This window comes from Lithobates pipiens, unplaced genomic scaffold (genome assembly GCF_037356315.1).
Source record: "Lithobates pipiens isolate NorthernLeopardFrog02 unplaced genomic scaffold, aLitPip1_a1.2 Scaffold_3, whole genome shotgun sequence".
In the NCBI taxonomy this organism is placed as follows: Eukaryota; Metazoa; Chordata; class Amphibia; order Anura; family Ranidae; genus Lithobates; species Lithobates pipiens.
The window spans coordinates 154396235-154420701 of record NW_027507790.1 but is presented as its reverse complement, the minus strand read 5'-3'; the positions used below and the strand labels follow the sequence as shown (position 1 = coordinate 154420701).

The window sequence follows — 24467 nt, the reverse complement described above, 5'->3', positions numbered from 1 at the left end:
AACTGGCAGTCATGTTGCCCCAGCTGCAGCATACTGCTAGGTTTGCTCCAGTGACGAGGAGGGAGGGGATGATGAGGACACTGACTCTACTTTTTAGGACAATAACTTGCATATTGGCCTTTAAAATTCGCACTTTTGATTTTTCACGTTCGGGTCCCATAGACTTTAATGGTGTTCGAATTTTCGCATAAACCTTCGGTAAGTTCGCATGTTCTGCCGCAAACCGAACCGGGGGTTGTTTGACTCATCCCGACTCGTAAACAGTGATATATTGTATGTTTGGTTTTTGGGTATAAACAACACTTTAGGAATCTGGCTCCAAGCCAAATGGGGTATCTGAGCAGCTAGCTACTCTTTTTTACTCACATAGATCAGAGTAATTAAAAAGGCATGGAGGAATTTGACTTCTGGCTGAGCATTTTGCTTATTCATAGAGGCAGAGTGCATGTTGAAGTGTCAGCTTGTAAAGTGAGTTTGAAAAGTAGCCACATTCTCATATGCATCAAGTTCATAAAATCTCTGTCTCTCTTTTAGTTTTTGTTTCTTGCCGTCAGTTCAGATTGCCATGAAGAAAAGACCAGCATGCTTTGAAAGCGTACACTACATTTTGTTTAGTTATCCAATAAATGATATTACCCAAAATCCAAACTTCTTCCTCATTTCTTGGTCTTAAGTATAAATCTGAGTATTCTGGGTATGCAGGGATAAGTGATCACTGTAAGCTAGAGTGCATTATGCATGATGTCCTGTGATACACCTGCATAATAGTACCTGATGAATCTTTCATGAATGTATTGGATGATCACCAACAACATTTCCTGTTCTTATGCCTTGTACTCACGGATGAACTTTCCGATGGATAATGTGGGATTGGAGCGTGTTGTCGGAAATTCGGACCGTGTGTAGGCTCCATCTGACTTTTTCCATCTGAATTTCCGACACACAAAGTTTGAGATCTGGATCTAACATTTTCCGACAACAAAATCCGATCGTGTAAGTTCCGATCGTGTGTAGACAATTTCGATGCACAAAGTGTCACGCATGCTCAGAATAAATTACGAGATGGAAGTGCTTGGTCTGGTAAAAATAGCGTTCGTTATGGATATAGCACATTCGTCACGCTGCAATGTTTTAAATTGTTTAATGCTGCACATTCTCTTCTTCTTTATAATGCTAGAAGAATGTTGTTTAGCTGCTCATATTCACACAGACTTCTCACATACTTCTTTCTTTATTATTTCTCCTGATCTTATGAATATAATATTTCTATTCGCCAGATCTCCCGAATATTTTTTTGTTTTTATCATTTTAATTTTTTTGTGGTAGTTTTTTTAATCAAGATCTCTTTTTTTTTTTTTTTTTTGGTGATCTCCATAATTTTTTCTGGGTTTTGTGTGTCAAGTTACCACAACACCATTTTTATCTTGTATTTTTTAACGTCAAGGAGGTTGTTTGGTGTTGGTGTCCCTTGTTAATTTGACATTGTATTTTAGAAATGTACCTGCCTACTCACAAATAAACTATCATTTTTTAAGTAAAACACAGACAAGTATTTCTGAAAACAAAATATACCTTTATTAGGGGTCATAACCAAATAAAGAGGAAGGCAATGCTGGGGAAACAGCTGAAATTGGCAAAGCCTATGGCCCCCAGGGCACACATAAACTATTTTAAGGCAAAATTGGTGGCTTGAGAAGTCCATATATAAGGGAGTACAATCTGGTCCAGAAGTCCAAGAGATCAGGAACAGCAGCAGATGACATACATGTCCCCAGGCTGTGGTCATAAAAGAGCCTGGATCTTTTGTCAGACCAGACTGAACCCAGACCATCACTTTTTTGTCTTCCTTACACTCTTCTTTCCAGGCTTACATCCAGGCTGTGGCTGTGGTGTTGGAGGCGTGGCAGGAGGAGGATGGTCCAACTCACACAGCTGGGTTGTGTTGGTGATTTCGCCCCTCAACCCTTTATTTACTGTACAAGATTTCCTCACACATGAGGTGTTGCCCCTCTTCCATTTCCTGCAGTTTGCATGCAGTCATGGTGGCAAAGGCCTCTTGCAGAGTGGGGGTGGTTCTGAGGGCCGCAGAAGCCTCCTCAATCAACCTGAGCGCTGACTCATCCAGCATCAGGCAGGAACATACATGGGAGTATATAGCTTACTTTGGGGGGAGAGGGAGGTATGCCTCTTTAATGATTTTAAATGAACTGAAAACTGTATTTAATAACATCCCACATTTGTATTCTGATTATTTAGTTAGTGCTGCTGAAAGTAGATAGATATCATCTTAAACATGCTTGTTTGTGGTTGCTGTTATGACTTATGCTTTGAAAAGCTGTAATAGAAATGTATGTTTATGTTATGATTGTCCTCCCAATCAGGTCCAGGGATTGTACGTATTGGTGCAGGAGTGAATGGAAGCAGCAGATACACCGGCCTACTGCAAGATGTCCGCCTATATGAACAAAGGTTATCTCAAGCAGAGATCAGTGAACTACATGCCACCCCAGCCAAGAGTGACCTGCATCCTATATCCGGCTATTTGGAATATAGACAAGGAGAAATACACAAGTCATTTGTTGTAGCTGCACGGAATGACACTGCTGAAGAGGGAGAGGAGATATATATACTAAAACTAGTGTCTGTGTATGGGGGAGCCAGGATTCCAGAGGAGAACACAACAGCAACCATTAGAATACAGAAGAGTGATAATGCCAATGGTTTGTTTGGTTTTACGGGACCATGTATTCCTCAGGTAGGAAAGAAAGCTGATTTCTGCCTTACAGGGTGATAGGCATACGTATCTTACCAAGGATTGAGGATGTCAAAGTTAAACTCCAGGCAACCCTAACTGGCTTCTTGTGCTGCCCTTCCCTTTTTTAGGGCCCATTCACACTATCACACAGAGTAGCATATGGTAACTCGGGAAGCACAGTGTATTTGGCTATGGTGACATTGATTTTGAATGGAAGACAAATGCATCTATGAAACACACACTGCAAGAATTATTTTTCCATCCTTGTGGTCCATCCAAATGATTGGGACTACACACTGCCTATTACATCATACACCATACTTCTGCTTGGAATGGATGTGCACCTGTGGTTTCAGTACTCCATTGTAGGATAGATACAGTAGTTACAGTACAGTAGTTACATTTTAATAAACATTTAATGATTTTAATGATTTTTTACATCCACCTGGAATTGTCTGATTGCAACCAGAGCATTAATCATTTTAGTATCATTAGCTTTTATGGTACAGTTGAGATATATATATATATATATATATATATATATATATATATATATATATATATATATATATATATATATATATATATATATATACATACACTCACTGCCCATTTTATTAGGTACCCGCTGCTAGTACTGGGTTGGACCCCCTTTTGCCTTCAGAACTGCCTTAATTCTTTGTGACATATATTCAACAAGGTGCTGGAAACATTCACCAGAGTTTTTAGTCCATATCGACATGTTAGCATCACGCAATTGCTGCTGATTTGCCAGCTGCACATCCATGATGCGAATCTCCCGGTACTCTGTTGGATTGAGATCTGGCAACTGTGGAGACCATTGGAGTACAGGGAACTCATTGCCTTGTTCAGGAAACCAATGGTGAGATGATTTTAGCTTTGTGACATGGTGCATTATGCTGCTGGAAGTAGCCATCAGAAAATGGGCACACTGTAGTCATTAAGGGATGGATATGGTCAGCAACAATACTCAGGTCGGCCGTGGCATTTCAAAGATGCTAAATTGGTACTAAAGGGCGCAGAGTGTTCCAAGAAAATATCCCCCACACCATTTAACCACCACCACCAGCTTGAACTGTTGATACAAGGCAGGCTGAAATCGAGACTCATCAGACCAGGCAACCTTTCTCCAATCTTCTATTGTCTAATTTCGGTGAGCCTGTGAGAATTGTAGCCTCAATTTCCTGTTCTTAGCTTACAGGAGTGACATCCGGTGTAGTCTTATGCTGCTGTAGCCCATCTGCTTCAAGGTTTGATGTGTTGTGCATTCAGAGATGGTATTCTGCATACCTTGGTTGTAATGAGTGATTATTTTGGTTACCGTTGCCTTTCTATCATCTCAAACCAGTTTGCCCACTCTCCACTGACCTCTAACATCAACAAGGCATTTTCGTCCAAACAACTCCCGCTCACTGGATATTTTCTCTTTTTTGGACCATTCTCTATAAACCCTAGAGATGGTTGTGCATGAAAATCCCAGTTGATCAGCAGAAATACTCAGACCAGCCCATCTGGTAAAAACAACCATGCCATGTTCAAAGCCACCTAAATCCCCTTTCTTCCCCATTCTGATGCTCAGTTTGAACTTCAGCAAGTAGTCTTCACCGTGTCTAGATGACTAAATGCATTGAGTTGCTGCCATGTGATTGGTTAATTATCAATTTGTGTTACCAAGCAATTGAACAGGCGTACCTAATAAAGCAGGTGAGTGTATTAATGCATATATATATATATATATATATATATATATATATATATATATATATATATATATATACAGTTTATATATCAACAGTGGCTTTCCAGCACATGTGGGTATCATGTCTTTTGGAACTTCTGTACAACCTCTTAAGATGTGTACAATGTACTGTATGACTACTTGCTTTAGCTAAACCTCTACTGCTTTATACACAACCAGGCTGTGACTGTTTTGTAACTGTTTATTGAGAACATTAACAGAGGGATTTTGGGTGATGTTTTTTCTTGCTCACCATTACTTTTCACAGCTTGTGATATATGAATCCATAACACAGTATGACAATGTAGTCATAGGTGTGTGTGCCTGGGCCCACCCCAATCATCCTGTGCTGCACAGATATCCCCTGCTGCTTGGCTGCAGAGAAAGGGTCTGAGGAATCTCTGTCCTCAGTCCCTTTCTCTGTCTCAAAACTGAGACATCAGGGCTCTGTTTAGATCCCTGATATTTCCCAATGGGGCTCCTAAAAAATAGTAAAAATAAATAACAATAAAATAATGAAAAGTTATTGTAAAAATTAAAAAAATTAAAGGAGTTGTAAACCCTTGCGGTTTTTCACCTTAATGCATACTATGCAGGAGGACACGGAAGCTGATGGGCAGGGCTGAGTCCTGCTGTCTGTGTCAATGGACACAGCAGCAGGACTCCGGCGCGTGCCTGCATAAATGCCCCCATGGAATGCGGCTCTCCGTAGGGGAACTTGAGATGAGGAGGGGCACCCCAGAAAAGGAGGATCAGGGCCACTCTGTGCAAAACCCTTACACAGAGGAAGTAATTATGACATGTTTGTTATTTATAAAAAAAAAAAAAACAAAGCTTTACAATAACTTTAAATTGTAAAAAAGTACCAATAAAAAAGTAATAAAAACAAACTACTAACGTCGATCTCTGCCCTACTGGCATCGTCCACTGCTCTACTGACACTGTCCATTTCCCTACTGCTATATATAGCTATACATATATACATATATAGATATAGATATATATCTATATATACAGTATCTCACACTGTTTTGGAAATATTTTATTATATCTTTTCATGTGACAACACTGAAGAAATTACACTTTGCTACAATATAAAGTAATGTATGTAAAGCTTGTATAACTGTCAATTTGCTGCCCCCTCAAAGTAACTTAACACACAGCCATTAATGTCTAAAACACTGGCAAAAAAGTGAGTACACCCCTAATTGAAAATGTCCAAATTGGGCCCAAAGTGTCAATATTTTGTGTGGCCCATTATTTTCCAGCACTGCCTTAACCCTCTTGGGCATGGAGTTCACCAGAGCTTCACAGGTTGCCACTGGAGTCCTCTTCCACTCCTCCATGACAACATCACAGAGCTGGTGGATGTTAGAGACCTTGCGCTCCTCTACCTTCCCTTTGAGGATGCCCACAGATGCTCAATAGGGTTTAGGTCTGGAGACATGCCTGGCCAGTCCATCACTTTTACCTTCAACTTCTTTAGCAAGGCAGTGATTGTCCTGGAGTTGTGTTTGGGGTCGTTGCCATGTTTGAATATTGCCCTGCGCCCCAGTCTCTGAAGGGAGGGGATCGTGCTCTGCTTCAGTATGCTCTGAGCACTGACAGGCTGACCCCCCACCCCTTCAACCTCTGCAGCAATGCTGGCAGCACTCATACATCTATTTCCCAAAGACAACCTCTGCATATGACTTTGAGCATGTGCATTCAACTTCTTTGGTCGACCATGGCAAGGCCTGTTCTGAGTGGAACCTGTCCTTTTAAACCACTGTATGGTCTTGGCCACCGTGCTGCAGCTCAGTTTCAGGGTCTTGGCAATCTTCTTAGAGCCTAGGCCATCTTTATGTAGAGCAACAATTTCTTTTTTTTTAGATACTTTAGAGTAGGGTTGCCACCTGTCCAGGATTCATCTGGACAGTTTGGGTTTGGAATCATGCGTCCGGGTTTCAGACAGCCTGAGACCCGGACACATTATTTAGACTGGACTATTGCTTCCCAGCAGGGTTACTGGCTGCAGTTGTCTGAGCTGAGAGTGTCTGTTACACTCTTTATATTAACACCGCCCAAAGCCAGCACTAACAACCCCCCCGCCCCCAAACACGCACACAGACAGGAGAGGAGAGAGGGATCGATCTACACCTCTTCCCCCTCCCCTACCCCTCTGTGTCTGCCCACAATCCAATCCCCAGTGCTGTGCCTCAGAATAGGAAAGTAAGTTGGGGCTGGAAGTTTGAAGTTTAGCCTCAGATACATCCGGATTAGAGGTGCTGACTGCCAAGGGGTGAATGAGCTCACCATCCACCCCTGTCTGTGACTGAAATCTCCCCCCTTCTCTCTCCTGCCTCTGAGTGAGTATACTAAGGTAAATCAGGGTTCTCAGAGCACCCCTTACATCAGATTCCCCCTTTACACCAGAGGCCACAGTGTTTCCCCTTACATCAGAGTCTTCTCCGTACATCAGATCTCTCAGTGTTCCCCCCTTAAATCAGGGTTCCCAGAGGATCCCTTATGTTAGAGTTCTCCCTTACATCAGAGTCTGCAGAGTCCCCTCTTACAATGAAAGGGAACTCTGCAAGTTCAGATGTAAAAGGGGAACTCTGTGGACTCTGATGTAAAGGAGGACTCTTGTTCTTAAATTTATATGATTAGAAATGTTATTTAATAGCAAAATATATGTATAGTTTATACTATAAAAAAAAAAAATTGCCATGCGCCGCTAAAGTGTTCGGCTTTGACTTGAAGACAAGTTGGCAACCCTAACTCAGAAAGTTCTTTGCCATGAGGTGCCATGTTGAACTTTCAGTGACCAGTATGAGAGAATTAGAGCGGTAACACCAAATTTAACACACCTGCTCCCCATTCACACCTGTTTGCCAGCGGTTTCAACATTAATGGCTGCCTGTTGAGTTATTTTGAGGGGACAGAAAATTTACACTGTTATACAAGCTGTACACTCACTACTTTACATTGTAGCAAAGTGTCATTTCATCACTGTTGTCACATGAAAAGATATAATAAAATATTTACAAAAATATGAAGGGTGTACTCACTTTTGAGAGATACTGTATAGATATATATCTATATATATACAGATATACATACATACACGTGTGTTTGAGTTTTGGGGTACACACCCTAATGCAATAATCTACACACACTTATGAATGTAGTAACATGAAAAAATCTCTACAGATGCATACTTTGATACTATAATGGTGTTAAACGAGATATCAGAACATATTCTTTTCAGTCAACAGAGGAAGATTCTACCATCTCCTGTGTTGTGGAGCGTACCAGAGGAGCACTGGATACTGTGTATCTCTTCTACACCATCATTCAGAACGACCCTGGTGTCACTAATGACTCAGTGGCAGATTTCACTAACAGAAGTGGAAATATTAAATTTCTTCCCTCCCAGAGATCAAAGGTGAGTGAATGACTAATTGTAATGTTTTTTTCATTTTGGATGTAGTAAGGGAAGGTTATAATCCCTGGCAGTTATTTTTTGCCATCTGTGTCACATTGGGGAGTTTTGCCTTTACATCCTGCCCCACAGCAAAAACAGGAATTGAGAGGAAATGCCTCCAAAGTGAGGGGATCGCTTGTTGTCGCCCGGGTCACCAGAACTAGTGTCCTCATTGGAAGATGTTTCCTTCATTACCGTTGTGATGACAATCCAAAATGTATGATTTTCTTTCACTTTCACTCTGATGATAAATGGGAAAAATTATAGAGGGTGAATCTCCCTAATGGGAACTCAGCAATAAAAACCCAAATGTTTGCCTTTAGTTATACTTTAAGAACATCTTTATATCCATGGTTGTACTTCATAACTGACTTATACATTTCTGGATGCATAAAATACAAGAAAAATACATGTAGAATACATGTTTATAGCACCACTGAATTTCTTTATTCGTGTAGCGCCCCCTGAACCCTAGGAGCAGGTGGAGTACCCCTAGAGACAAGGATGGCTGACATTACACCTCAGAGCTGGATCCATGGTGATTATTGAGGGTTTGGAAAGAGTTGGGTGCTAGTCACTTTCTTGAATAGATTTAAGAGGTGGGCCTAAAAAGTTTGGTGAATGGTCCAATATCTCAATGTTAACATGGTCCAGGTGACCGCACATGCACTTCATCCAGAGACAATTCGAGGTTCGCCACCTAGCGTAAAGTACACCAGACCATTGGGGTAAACCCCCTGCAGGTAGTTGGAACATAGCCAGTGTGAGAAGTAGGGTCACAGTGCAATGGAACAATGAGTGAACATCAAGTTCTACTACAAATTGGGGAAAGCGGCGATGGAGACACATTAGATGTTGGTGCAAGTGTATGGGACATAAGCTGTGAGCAGAAAATGTGTTTATGACTGGTTCAAACGCTTTTGCGTCAGGAAAAAAATTACTGAGGATGAGAAACTTTCAGGTCGGCTATCAACAAGCAGAACTGAGTGCTAGCACAAGATCAGAGAAAAATCCACCACCAGCCACCAATGAGTGAATGGGCAGCTCACCTTTAAGATATGGCCATAAGGTCACAAAGTGCCTTTTTTAAAAGTCTACAGTTTTTTTTTATTTCCAACTGGCTTGATATGTTCCACTAGGGATCCCTCTGCCTAGTTAGCCTGGATCCACTCCACTCACTTCCAGTGTACTCAAATATATAGAAGAAAGAGCTCATAGTGCCGTATTGCTAAAGTATGAAGCCTTTTTACTTGGATAAAACTGTGCACTCACAAGAAAACAGCATGTAAAGCAAGATAGATCTCGGCTGAACGCCTCCTCACCGACTTTCAGGAATTGGAGACACCTGAAGTAACGTCACAGGCCCCACCCAACGCGTTGCATCACATGTCACGTGACTTTTAGTAGTAGAGGAGTGGATGTTATTGGTCATAGACAACTATTTGTATACTTACGGCAGAATATATATACCTATTTGGACTGCTTTTGATTGTCACTTTGAATCATTATATTGGATGTGGGCACATTATGGACGAATGGAGGATTTTATGGCTTTTGTCACAACATTTATTTGATTTATGTATTTAAGCTTTATAAGAATTGTTTTGTACAGGTGATAAATATTAATTACAACATTTTGAACAAGCGCACCAGTCATATATAATTCATAATCTCTCATCTTTCCCATAATGCTCCACTGGCAAAGAAACTCTTAGTGGTTGGCTGGAAAAGGATATAAATATTTTTAATCCAAGCCCTCTGTGCCATATACCTGACAGTAGAGAAAACTGACAGCCAGGCTGAACTTAGGGTAAACTGAACACGAACAGTCTATAATTTGGTATACATTGGCATTGATTAACTACCACCATGCAAACTGAATTTATCAAGACACTCCTGCTTATGGCACGGTAGCTACAGTTCGGTTATATTGGTCCCTTCTGTACTTTCCTCCTACTCTTTACTGAAATACACAACACACACACACAAAAAGATAATATTTAAGACTTTTTTTGTTGTAAAATAATCAGTTAGACACAGAGAAAGCACCGAATTGAAGCTTGTGAATATAAGTGTAAAAGGTGTAAATAAACGATTTCACTTTTGTTAAGCTAAACTCCAGGCAAACACACTCCTGCTCAAATCCATATATGGAGACTTTTTTTTATCTACAGAGTCAGGCTTGCCTACTACATTGGAGGAAAGTCTTCTGTTCTAGACACCCTGCTAGATAGCATACACTCCATAAGATCTCACAGAGACTGCACTCCTACTAAACAATATATTTTGCTTGAGGGCCAGTCCCATGTCCTAATGACTGGCAATACAGGAGCAGCAACACACTGATGAGATAATCACTATGCTCTCTCCTCCTACGGGCTCCACTGATAAAAATCCAATTTTAGTTAAGATGCTGACACTTGTATAGCACTGATTCAAGAACAGGGACAATTCAAAAAATAATCTGGATACATCCATCCAAGTGGTAATTGTGTTACAATAAATTATTTAATTATTAGCATTCTTTATGTGACACTGTAACCAAATGTCCATGTGCTATTTGGATCTTGTTTGTTGTAGGTTTTAAATCTGCATGTTCTAGATGATGACATTCCAGAACTTGCAGAACATTTCCGAGTTATCCTCACAAATGCTGTGTCTGCGGATGGAAAAGTTGGGTCTACTCCTACCAGTGGAGCCAGTATAGATCCATTCAAGAATTCTGAAGATATAACAATAAATGCAAGTGATCACCCTTACGGTAAGTCAAGTTTTTTTGTAAAAAAAAAAAAAAAAATATATATATATATATATATATATATATATATATATATATATATATATATATATATAGATATAGATATATATCACGGTGTTCTAACTGACAATAATCTGAAAGTAAGGATTTGGCATTGAGGAGAGTTGAGAGAGAGATGGGGACAAAAGGAAAAGAATCATATTCTCCCTGTGATAAGCTTTGAACACTGCACAGTAGTGACCTCTACCTGTACATAATTATATTACTGCACCTTTTTTCTCTTCTTCAATGAAAGACTTGTGATGCAAACCTTTTGTTGCCAGGCACTTCTTCTTATTTTGTACTTCAGATGGCTGAACGTATATATATTTTTTTTTAAAACATTTTATTGGGTTTCACAAAATACAAGCAGAATACTGGTAGTTAAGCTATTGTACCATACATGTCTAGAAAGAGATTGTAATACAGATACCTATGAGAAACATGGATGGACAAAATCCCAGGGGGTCGTCCCCAGCCCAAGAGCGTAGGAACAAACCTGAGGAGAATTTTATTAAGCTAAAAGCAAGGAGAAACAAAAAACTAAAAGACAAGCAAAGACAACTATAGGATAACACCACAGACCTGGGAGCTGTAAGTCAATGAGGCTACAGCTGCGGTGGGGAACTGGAAAGAACTGGGGTTAGCCTTGCAGCATAGGAGTAAAGTTGGGGAGGCCATTCTACTAAGCGGAAATAAAACAAAAGGGCAGACACTTCTGATTTTGGCAGAGTATGGGCCATGAAAGCTTGCCATCTGGAATTGAAACAGTGGCCAGAGAAGGAGCGGAACAGATCCCTTTGAAGCTTTTCACAGTATAAAAGCATTTTCAACTCATTTGACATCTGAAATGTTATGCCCTGTGGGTGCTGTCCCTTCTTTTTGGATTGATCTGTGGGCAACTAATAGATAGATGTAAATCCAGGAATTATTAAAGTTGAGCCTGACAGTATAAGCCTGGGTAGTCCAAGTTGTCGGGGTGCCATAGCTGAACAGCATAAGGAGAGGGCCTTTAAGGATACGGCACTGCGTAATTCTGAAGATGAAGTTGGACACCTGCTCCCAGTAGTTGGAAATGCATGACCATGACCAGCGGCAGTGAGTAGGAGAAGGGTTGGATAGACTGCATAGCAAGAGACTGGGCGAGGGTTCTCTTTGGATGAGGGAAAATAAATATAGGCTCTGTGGAGAAGTTTAAACTGCGATTCTCTCAATATTTCGTTGGTCAGATGTATGACCTTATTGTAACCGCTGAGGAGTTTTTCAATAAGTTATTTGCCTGGAAAGTCTTTATCTCATTTGGAAGAGAGTCAGACAGTTTTCGTAAAGGCCATATTGAAAGGCAGATAGATGTCTGAAATGGAATAGGCTTGGTTTTGAAGAAGAAGGTCGACCATGCATAGCTCAATAGTAGAACATATGATAGTTGCGTAGGTCATAGCTAATGGAGGTCTCTTTGAAGGGTTTTAGGATGCCAGAGTCCCTCTCAAATAGAGAAGAGAATAATGATAAGCTTCTGCTTTGCCAGGTCGCAAAAGCTTTGCTGAATCAAATTTGCTTCAATTAACATGCACAGTACAGAATTTAATGTTTTCGAGGGATTCCCTAGAACAAGGGTGTCAAACTCAAATTCATTGGGGGCTGCATCGGCAGGATGGTTACCCTCAAATGGCCAGTTGTATCTGTAGGGCAGGGGTCAGGATTGCGCTACATGCAGAGTGCAGGGGTCAGGATTGCGCTACTTACAGAGTGCAGGGGTCAGGATTGCACTACGTACAGAGTGCAGGGGTGAGGATTGCGCTGCGTACAGAGTACAAGGGTCAGGATTGTGCTACATACAGAGTGCAGGGGTCAGGATTGCACTACATACAGAGTGCAGGGGTCAGGATTGCACCACGTAGAGTACAGGGGTCAGGATTGCACTACGTACAGAGTGGAGGGGTCAGGAGTGTACTATGCAGTGTGCAACATCTGATTTCCACCCCTCCTCCTTGGTTCTGACCTCTGCACCCATCACTCTCCTCCCATCCCCCCACCTCTGCACACATCTGCCTCCATATTCCCCCCCCAAATTTCCTCACATCTGCACTCTCGCCTACCTTCCTACCTGGCCCAGCTCTGGTACCTCCCCGTATAGGCAGCCCCCTCCCTTTGTATTGGGCTATAAGCTAGTACCTCCCTCGAGGGCGGATCTCTGTGTTCAGTATCAGTACTAAATAAGCAGCACAACACTCTTTCCAACAGCACAAGTGCTTAAAAAGCCCCCCCTCAGGACGCAGCCCGCTGGATGGAAAAAAAAACAGAGCTGTCAGCAATAATATCACTGGAGGGACTGGGGAGGCGAGAGAGCGGAGGCGGAGTCAGAGCCGCATCGGAGGCGGAGGCAGAGACAGAGCGACGGCTGACGCAAAGCTGAGGCAGGGGTGGAGATAGAGAGCAGGCGGGGTGGAGGCGGAGACAGAGCAGAGGGGAGATATTTACTCTTATTGTCATGGAGACCACCCGAGCATGTGCTAATACAAAGCGGCACCGCTCGCGGGACTGAGGAGGATGTTTTCCCTTGTTGCCTTGGATACCTGCAGAGAAAAAGAGGTAGTGGCTGGAGGCTGCTGTGCAGGCCACATGACAAGGCCTGGCGGGCTAGATTCGGGTCTTGTGTTTGCCACCTGTGCCCTAGAACCATATATTCACTGAGAGCCCCGGGCCTACAGAGTGCTGATGATTTTATATGCCCCCTGGTGTGTGCGCAATTATTTATAAAACAATACCTTCTATAAAATACATTCATATTTTGCCATGACATACAGTACACCATACATCACTGGCTACCTAAAAGGAGCACAGCCATGACATGTGTGATGCATTTTTGGTAGTCAAAGGTTTAAACCAGAAATTGTAAGTATGGTTTTTGTATCTCTGTGTAATGAAACCATTTTTCTATGTTTGTCCAAACATCCCTACTAGATGTTTTTAAAATGTAGGGTAGACTTTATTTGAGGAACCTTATGGTTTATTCAGTCATGACACTGAAATATTTTTAGCAGTTTTTCCATCTGCATTTTCTATTTACCTAAAATATTTATTTGTAAGAAGTTGCGCAAATATATAGAGGAGATTATGTATTAACGTGTTCTTACAGGACTGCTTCAGTTCTCTTTGGATCCTCCACCAAAACCAGGTGATGGTATGATTACTCCAGCAAAGACTGCACCCACAATTAAAGTGAAGGAGGAAGTAGGACAAGTAAAGTTGCTGGTAGTCAGAGCACAAGGTCTCTTGGGAATAATAAGAGTTCAATATAGGACAGTTTCGTTGACAGCGTCCAGTCCCCAGGATTATCAGGTGACTAATTTAAGATCATAGATGGCCGTTCACACCAGTCAGTTTTGAAAATTGGCGCAAAGTAATGTTTTTTGTTTTTTCTTCTAGAAAACAGCAGATTACTTGGAATTCCAGCCTGGTGAACGATACAAATATATTTATGTTAATATCACAGATAACTCTGTGCCTGAACTGGCCAAATCGTTTAGAGTTAATTTATGGAATGCAGAAGGAGGAGGTGAGAATGATTTTCCCCTGTATAAATTCATTCAGCTTGTACTGTTTTCATTGACCTTTTCCAAAAAATAAAAATAAAATAATAGCAAGAAAGGCTTATTAAATGAGAAGTAAAAGCTACAGTATGTGCAACCCGGAGTTCACAGTTTGCTGACTTGACTACAATAAAGTGTATCTAAACCCAAAAGCAAAAAGCTATTTCAGATTACCAAATATTAAATGTGGTGGCAGCATTAGTTTTCTTTTCTTAGTAATTTTTTCCTTTATTTTCACTTGTTGACCTGTTCAGTAAGTTTGTTATTCTTCAATTCCTATGACAGATCAAGCTATCCAGCAAAGTGGTGGGTAGAGGGTTGAGACATACCAATTAAAGGGTACATTTCTACATTTAGAGGGCTGCAAAAAATGTGTCTCATTTTCATGTGTCTCATGTGTCCCAATACCCCAGCAAACTGTGTACTTACAGGGCCACCATTGGGGGGGACAGCCCTTACACCTATAGGGGGGTGGGCCCCAAGGTTGCTAGGACTGCCTGGCTTCTAGCAACCAGTGATGAAATGCAAAGACCCCAGCATTCAGAGCGGAGGAGGATGTAACTGCCTCGTCTTCCTAGTGCTCAGCTCCACCCACCTCCTCCAGCTTTTGCAGCCTCCTGCTCACAAAGGGAATTGAGCCTGACTGAAACACTGAGATTAGGCACCTGTCGAGTTGTCTGTTAGTGAGGGAGCCCAGCAGACATGGAGGACAGATGACAGAGGGAGGGAGGCAAAAGGGAGACAGAGGGAGGGGCATGGTGCTGGTGGTGTGTGGCAGGGAGTAAGGGAATGTAAAAAGACTGACAGACTGTAGTGACCCGGTGATGAACATCTCCTCATGCTGTTTGCTGAGCTGAGGAATCTGAGCCTGCTATGTTGGGATTTGTAGCGCCATAGAGAGTCTCTGCTCTCACTTCCTCTCTCTCTGTAAATGTACCATAAGAGGTTTATAACTGTACTAGTGGAAGGGACTCAGGGAGTGCTAAAAGTCCACAGGTTAGGGGTGCAAATTACTTGCTGTGCCCTGGGCGTTGACAACCCATGCTACGCCACTGCATTTATGTAAAACCCTTATGCCAAAAGGAAAAAAAAAATGTTGCTGTAATTGCTTAAAAAGTGTTGGCTGGAGTACGGCTTTAAAGGGGCTGTAAACCTTCAAGGTTTTTCACCTCAATGCATTCTATCCCACTGCTGTCAATCAAATCCAATAATGCAGTCGACGGGGGGGGGGGGGGTTGGGGGGGGTGCGAGTCCAGCATTCGTGTCTATGGATGCAAATTTTGGACTTGGAAGCACACCACCAAGGTAACCCCCTCTGGAGAGTGCTTCTCCTGGGGGATTATCTGATGTGGGGAGGAGCCGTGAGAGCCACCGAGGGACCCCAGAAGACGAGGTCTGGGGCCACTCTGTGCAAAACAAGCTTCACAGTGGAGGTAAGTATGTTTGTTATTTTAAACAAATAAAAAATGAACCTTTAGTATCACTTTAATTTGATAAGCTGACCATACACTATCCAAATGTCAGCTGGTTCTTTATGTACCTGCCAAAACTTACTACATGGGTGGCCCTGTTGGCCCCATCCCACCAAACATCTTTCAATTGTAAAACCAAGGAGGCAGACATAAACATTTCTGCCGAACATTAGTCAGATGGAGAATACAGCAGCAATATAATACATTTTTGTTTTTGGGCTTAGAGACACCTTAAGCTGTGTGGGATTTTCATGTTATGAATATAAGAAACCTCCCGGATATTTCATACTGCATGTGCCACTGTATAATGCCACTTTATCCCCCAAATCTGGTGTGCAAATACTAATCAGCTTCTTAGTTGGTGGCCATATCTCCACTTTGTCTAATCCCATGCATTTTATTATTGATGCATAACTTGTAGCCCTAATAATCAATTATAATGCACATGAGGTTGGAGGGTGCAGGACCAGAGTACATTTTTATGTAAATAGTTCCCACTGGCAAAATGATTATGCAAAGATTGACCACAGAAAAACGATTGGTTGCTTTGAGTTACTACATATTCCAAATCCACAATCAAATGTCTCAAAATATTAAATTCTAGAACCTAACTGCCTCTTCTAATCAACAAATAGGCCTTCACCCCAATAGAACATTAGATTTCCATTCAGATATATTGTAAAAAGGTATATAAAGACTATATATTGGGCATACAGAGGAGCCTGATTTTTTTTTAAAGTGGATATAAAGGCAGAGACTCTTTTACCTTAAGGTAAAAAACCTCCTGTGTGCAGCTCCCCTTGGCAGCACCCCATAAATACTTACCTGAGCCTGATCTTGATCCAGTGCTGTGTCTGTACTCTCTCTCTTCTCAATGGCTTAGAAGCAGCAGCAGGGGCCATTGGATACTTCTACTGTCAATCACAGCCTGTGGGGCGAGAGCGGGGCAGAGCCTCCCTGTCTGTGTCTACAGACACAGACAGCATGACTTTAATGGAGGCCGCAGGTGTGCCACAATAGCAAGCGGCTTCCTATGGTGACACACTAGGAAGAGGAGGAGCCAGGAGCGCTGTAGGGGGCCTGAGTAGAGGGGGATTGAGACTGCTCTGTGCAAAACCATTTCACAGAGAAGGTAATTAAAAAAAAAAAACCTTTACAATCACTTTAAAGTCGCAAGGAAGTAAAGGCAACATTGACAATGTGAATAAGTAGCCCAAGATATCTTGACAATGAAAAATATGCATTATAACCCTTTTATGACTAAGCCTATTTTTGACATTCGGTGTTTACAAGTTAAAATCCGTATTTTTTGCAAAAACATTATATATATATATATATATATATATATATATATATATATATATATATATATATATTTTTTTTTTTAGCAGAGACCCTAGAGAATAAAATGGCATTTGTTGCAATATTTTATGTCGCACAGTATTTGTGCAGTGGTGTTTTAAACGCAACTTTTTCGGAAAAGGGACACTTTCATGAATTAAAAAAAAAATGAAATAGTAAAGTTAGCCCAGTTTTTTTGTATAATGTGAAAGATAATGTTACGCCGAGTAAATAGATACCAAACATGTCATGTTTTATAATTGCACGCACTCGTGGAATGATGACAAATTACGGTTCATAAAAATCTCCATAGGCGACGCTTTAAAAAAAAATTCCGGTTACCAGGTTAGAGTTGCAGAGGAGGTATAGTACTAGAATTATTGCTCTCGCTCTGACAATCTCGGCGATACCTCACATGTGTGATTCGAACACCGTTTACATATGCGGGCTCGACTGCCATATGCACTTTCTTTGTTGCGCGAGCTCGCGGCGATGGGGGCTCTTTAAAAAAAATTGTTTTTTCTTATTTATTTTATTAATTTTAAAATTAATAAATTGTTTTTAAAAAATAAAATAAAATTGATCACTTTTATTGCTGTCACAAGGAATGTAAACATCCTTTGTGACATTAATAAGTGGTGACAGGTACTCTTTATGGAGGGATCGGGGGTCAAAGTATTCAGATTGCCGTTTTCGGTGATTCTGAATACTATATCTTTTTTTAAAACCGGCGCCATTGGCAGCCGAGTAAACGGGAAGTGATGTCATGACGTTGCTTCCGTGTTTGCAATTAGGAGGCTTCCATGAAGCCGCTTACGGCTTCATTCCAGTCTGTCCCTAGCTGCCAGAAGCAGCGAATGTTCAATCGGGGCTCCCGTTCCATCGGTAAGAGCGGTGGGAGGCAGCGGGAGGCGGCGAGAGGGGCGGGCGTTCCCTCCTGCTTCTCCGGTATAACAGCTGAGCGGCTTTTAGCCGCATCGGGTTGTTATATCTGGAAAGTCGATCGCCGCACAGCTGCGGGCATCATCCGGTATAGCCCCCCGAAAGCCGAGTACGCAAATCTGAGTACGCTCGGTGGGAAGGAGAGAAAAAAAAGCAATCTGAGCAGATAAAAGGAGGCTGAATTGCTTTTACATGAGGTGGAATGTGGTCCCACATCCCCGTCCCCCCTGCCTTCCTGTTCTGTCAGCTTACCATAGAGATGAACAATGTCCAGAACATTCCCGATCATCTCTGTGGTCTAAGAAACCAGAATGATAAGCATTTTGTCACTTCCGGTTTTAGTCTCATGTAAACAGGCTGGAATCAGCCTGTGGAACTATGTGATCAAACCAATTTCTGTTTTGTTAATTTGTTATTGTATCTAAATCTGCTAGTACATCTAACACTTCCCTCTCCTCCACTTGCTCATCCATCATTTAGAATGGAGACCCTCTAATATAGGAGGTGTGTTACTGTCCAGATCACTAGGTGAAAACAAAGGGGAAAAAAGCCTAAAAAATAAAGAATAAGAATGCAGCCACCACATCTAATGATTAGTAAGCTGCAACAATTTACATTTTTTGTTTTGAGTTTAATACTGCTTTAATACATGCAATAGGCTCCATTTACAAAGTTTTAACACAGGGATAAGGATTTTGTTTAGCCATGAGACTGATTTTCCAATCTCACTGAACACAACTGAAAATAACTGTGTTTGAAAAATGACAATCCTTATCCTGGTGTGTTGGGTTTGTGAACTGAGCCTAATGTTATTCAGAATTGTATTTTGGAATCTTTCCATGATGGAAATGCTGTGTCTGATATACATTAAACTACATTTACAGTAAGTGGTATATTAATGTTCTCCTATACTCATTCTTCTATACTCATTCATTGGGTTAAAATTTGTATGTACATGATTATTAATAAGAAAACTAATAGTTTGATACTCTTTTATTTTTTTTCAGTTTTTTAGAGCTTTGTACAACTTTGTATAACATATTCCAGCATTCCATAAATGTGCATGGTAGTTGTTGATACATAGATACCCTTTTCTTATAATGGGTCTTATAATCCCTTGTGGTCGTTATAGATTCTAGGGGGGCTTATTTATAAAGCACTGAATGTAACTTTAACCAAACTTTCTCTGTTGATGAATCAGTCATTTAAAACACACGTAGAAGATCCAAGAAGATCCACCTGCAGTGAATGTTTGGTGAATGTCAGACTGACTGCTTATTAGATACTGTATATCTTTATGTGTTCATACTGTATACAATATGTGTGCTGCGATTGCTATTCCCTATAATACATAAAATAGTGGGTGTGCTTTTAGGTGGATATGAGGTTTTAAGGCTCTGATCATACCTACAAAATGATTAGAAGCACTAATATATTCAGTATGTTCTATGTATAAGGTTTCACTTTTTTTATGGTGAGATCACAGTAGTAATAACCAAGGCAAAAAGAAAGCATATTCAGGTTGTGGTCCAACTGTTTTCATGATGGACACATTCCTCATTCCAGATAGGTAGTGGTATCAATTGTTGTATCATCTGAACGTTGTCTGTTCCTTATGTGGCTTCCTTCTTGTAAAGTATAAAGCTTATTTCTTATTTTGCTCATCTTGGTGTTAAAAATACTGTCTGTCTCCTCTTCTGTTTCTTTTATGTATATACATGTATATGTGTGTTTTGTATGTCTCTTCCTGAAGTGGCTGAACTCTTTAGGGATGATGACTTTGCTAGTGGTGATGGTGACATGGAATTCTTCCTTCCCGCTGTGCACCAGAGGGGTAAGCACCACACTTACTGTCCTTTCCTTGTCTTCTGTTTGTCATAGAGTTAAAATTAGTATATATACTGTGTATATAATATACAGGCACATATATATATATATATATATATATATATATATATATATATATTACAGTATCTCATAGAAGTGAGTACACCCCTCACATTTTTGTAGATATTTCATTATATCTTTTCATGCGACAAAACTGAAGAAATTACACTTTGCTACAATGTAAAGTAGTGAGTGTACAGCTTGTATAACAGTGTAAATTTTCTATCCCCTCAAAATAACTCAACGCACAGCCATTATTGTCTAAACCGCTGGCAACAAAAGTGAGTACACCCCTAAGTAAAAATGTCCAAATTGGGCCCAAAGTGTTAATATTTTGTGTGGCCACCATTATTTTCCAGCACTGCCTTAACCCTCTTGGGCATGGATTTCACTGCACGTGCTCAGCATCATATCCAGAGGTTGTCTTTGGGAAATATACTTATGAGTGCTGCCAGCATTGCTGCAGAGGTTGCTCAGACCATACGGCAGTGCTGGAAAATAATGGTGGCCACACAAAATATTGACACTTTGGGCCCAATTTGGACATTTTCACTTAGGTGTGTATTCACTTTTGTTGCCAGCGGTTTAGACATTAATGGCTGTGTGTTGAGTTATTTTGAGGGGAAATCAAATGTACACTGTTATACAAGCTGTACACTCACTACTTTACATTGTAGCAAAGTGTAATTTATTCTGTTTTGTCACATGAAAAAATATAATAAAATATTTACAAAAATGGTAGGAGTGTTCTCACTTTTATATATTTTAAATTATATATATTTATATATATTGTATATTGTTTTTGTAAAAAAAAAAAAATTATCATAGTGACTAAGTAAAGCAAGAAACCTTTCCATTAAAAATGATATTTTGAACTTTTTTAGAGTAAATACATGTTTTCTTAGGCTGGATTCACACCTATGCAGTTTTAGTGCTTTTTTGCATTTTGCAGATTTGCACTACAGTCCATTTAACATGGTTTCCTATGGAACATGTTCTGTAGTGCAAATCTGCAAAATGCAAAAAGCACTAAAAATGCATAGGTGTGAATCCGGCCTTAGTCAGTGAGCATGCAAATTAAAGCTTTAGACAAACCTCTGTAGCTTTTTTATATGTAAAGTAAACTATGCAACACTATGCCTAAGATGTGGCATGTACAGTAAACAGACAATATGCTAATCTGAAACATTGCTGGCAGATTACAAAGATAACAAAGTAATATCATCGAATACAAACACACAGAAGCTTGCCAATAAGCTCCAATTTGACATCAAGACTAAACACACATTTGTGGTCTTATTTAATGACCTCTAACCAAAATGTATTTCTTGCATAAAATGTCTAAAGGTCAGAACTTATTTTAGGTTTTTATTACTGGTTGGTTAATGTCCTGGTGATCAACTGACTTGGTTAATGTCCTGGTAATCAACATGATTCATGACTCAGGAAGTCATGAACATCCTCTGTATTGGGAACACAGAAAGTAAAAAAAACAGTAATAAAAACGCCAAAAAGGTTCTAATCCTGTCCCACTCTGTCCGCAAAAGTTTTGGTTGGACTGTTACTTTAAATTCAATAACCAAGATCACTGTCAGTGGAATGATTTCTGATTGGTTGTGTAAACTCATTCACTAAAATCTCATATAAGCTTTAACAAATTAATGCCATTTCAAAAGACATTTTTTTTAAAGATGCAGCTTCTAAATTAAACCTTGTGATCCTGCCACAAATGTGCTTGTTTGGGCCCTTTCTTAAATGGATAAACAATGGACTGTCCTATCCAGTTGTGTATTGTCACAAGGGCTTCTAATAGAGACTAAAGTGGCTGCCCCACCACATATTACTGTATGTAGGCAGAGTCCACTATTGTTACCATCAGGAAACACTGAGAAATGCCATGCAGCCATACTAAAGTGCATGCACGTAGATAATGGTTGAAAAAAGGCTGCAGCAGTTTAGCAGTACTGAGATATAGTGAATAATGTATGAAAAGGATGAAAAGTATTTTATTGAAAAACATGCAATTCAATACTAGAGGATTAGGAGGGTCCTACTTGTAAGAGCTTACAATCTATATGGGAGGGGGAAGTGGTACAAAAGGTAATAACTGCGAGATATAAGCTGATAGAGAAGGTGCAAGCACAGTTTTTGAAGTAAAGGTGGGATAGGCTACCATGAGGAGATATGTTTTCAGGGATGCCCAAAAGGTGAATAGAATAGGAGATGGCAGAGAGATTAGGGTAGGGAGTTCCAGAGGTTGGAAGAGGCTCTGAAGAAGTCCTGAAGGTGAGCATGAGAAGGGATGATGAAGAAGCCAGAGAGCAAGAGGTCTTGGAAGGTGTAGAGGGAACGGTTTGGGTGATATTTTAAGATGAGGTTGGTGATGTAGCTCAAAGGAGAGTTGCGGTTAGTATTTTGAATTGTATTCATTGGGCTAGCAGAAGCTAGTGGAGCGATTGGCAGAGAGGGGCAGTAGGCACAAATAGGTTAGTAAAGAGTCTAGATGTAGTATTCATGATAGACTAAAGGTAGGATAGCATGTGCAATGGAAGACCAACAGGAAGGGAATTGCAACAATCAATAGTTAGTCATTTTTTTTTCTATTTACTTGTTTAAGACCTGATTCACACTTGTGCAGGTTGCAGTTTGCATATTGCAGGTGCAATTAGCATTTTTCAATACTCATCTTTAAAACATTGAAGTGTATGGAACTAAAAACCTTGGCCCTTTCCATAAAATGCACAGATGTGAACTACATTTATAGGAAACCATGTTAAATGGACTGTAGCGTGTTTCTGCAAAAAAAAAAATGCACAAAAAATTCATAGGTCAGAATCAGGCCTCAGAATACTTTTTTAAAAAGGCCAGAAGTGAACAGTTTTACATGCACTGTAGGTTTTTGGCCCATGTAGCTACATCTTAGGTACCTATATGATTTTTTTAAATTTGTTTTCTAAACATATTTAACATTTTATATTATTGACAGAGATATGACAGGTAATTATTATAACAAAGGTTATATTAAAGCTGAACTAAAAAAAAAAAAGATAAAAACATATAAAGGGAAAGTTTTAATCGACAAAGGATTTGAATTTCTATTTGCTGGTTTCTAAGGAGGGGGCTGGGAAGCTGGCTGATACGTCCTTAACAACCGATGAGTCTTCAGCTGTCAGCAGGCTTCCCTGCTGAATGTAAAAAAAAAAGAATTGCCAGCTAAAATAAAATCAGGAAAAAACTGTGTGGGGTCCCCCCGCCCAGGTCCATATCAGGCCCTTGGGCCCTTGGGTCTAGTATGGATTGCGAGGGGACCCCTCACGCCATTTTTTTTATAAATGGCATGGGGACCACCCTAAAATCCATACCAGACCCTTATCCGAGCATGCAGGAAAGGGAGGGAACGAGCAAGTGCCCCCCACCCCTCCTGAACCATACCAGACCGCATGCTCTCAACAAAGATGGGGGTGGGTGCTTTGGGGCAGGGGGGCTCTGCACCCCCCACCCAAAAGCACATTGCCCCCATGTTGATGGGGACAGGAGCCTCTTCCAGACAACCTTTGCCAGGTGGTTGTTGGGGTCTGCGGGTGGGGGGCTTATTGAAATCTGGAAGCCCCCTTTAACTAGATCTCTGCCTCTCCCCCTATGTGAATGAGTAGGGGATACATTGTACCCCTACCCATTCATCAAACAAAAGTAGTGTAGTGTGACAAAATACAGTAGATCTGCTTTTGACAAGTCCTTTATTAAAAATATCTTCTTCCCATGCTTCTTCTTCTATTTCTCCCGCATCTTCCTGCCACTGACAACCCTCCCTCCTCTGATGCTGCGTCCCACTCCTGCCGACGACCCTCCTCTAAAGCTGCGTCCCGCTGATCTGTCCAATGTCAAGCTGAATGTCAAGCATTTCTTAGATAACGACAGGGGCGTGACCACCGGATTACGTTATGTGGAGGACTCACCCCCTTGTGACATCACCACCCGAGGCATGATGGGTATGTGACATCACAAGGGGATGGGGCCTCCAGATGATGTAATCCGATGACCACGCCCCCGTCATTATATAAGAAATGCTTAACATCAGCACGGACAGATCAGCGAGACGCAGCATCGGGGGAGGGTCATCAGCGGAAGCGGGAAGCAGCATCAGAGGAGGGTCTTTGGTGGACAAAGAAGACAGAAGAAGAGTGAAAGAAGAAGCAGCGGGAGAAGGAGAAGTCCAGAGGAGGAAGATGCTGATGAAGATAGAGGAAAAATTGGGGGGAAGAAGATATTTTGGACTTGTATCAAAAACTGTCTACTGTATTTTGTCACACTACACTACTTTTTTTGGCGAATGGGTAGGGGTACAATGTACCCCATACTCATTTACGTAAGGGGGAGGCCGGGATCTGGGGGCCCCTTGTTAAAGGGGTCTTCCAGATTCCGATAAGCCCCTGCCCACAAACCCAGACAACCACC

General features: G+C 40.9%; 1 protein-coding gene across 2 annotated transcripts in view; it reads left to right on the top strand.

Moving 5' to 3' along the window:
* ADGRV1 (adhesion G protein-coupled receptor V1) overlaps nt 1-24467 on the top strand; it is a 710193-nt gene that overhangs the window by 176674 nt on the left and 509052 nt on the right. For both annotated transcript variants that reach the window (XM_077462401.1, XM_077462400.1), the window contains exons 21-26: nt 2382-2755; nt 7765-7941; nt 10561-10741; nt 13917-14119; nt 14207-14336; nt 19879-19959. In XM_077462401.1, coding sequence (XP_077318527.1) covers nt 2382-2755; nt 7765-7941; nt 10561-10741; nt 13917-14119; nt 14207-14336; nt 19879-19959 — 1146 coding nt within the window. The remainder of the gene's footprint in view (nt 1-2381; nt 2756-7764; nt 7942-10560; nt 10742-13916; nt 14120-14206; nt 14337-19878; nt 19960-24467) is intronic.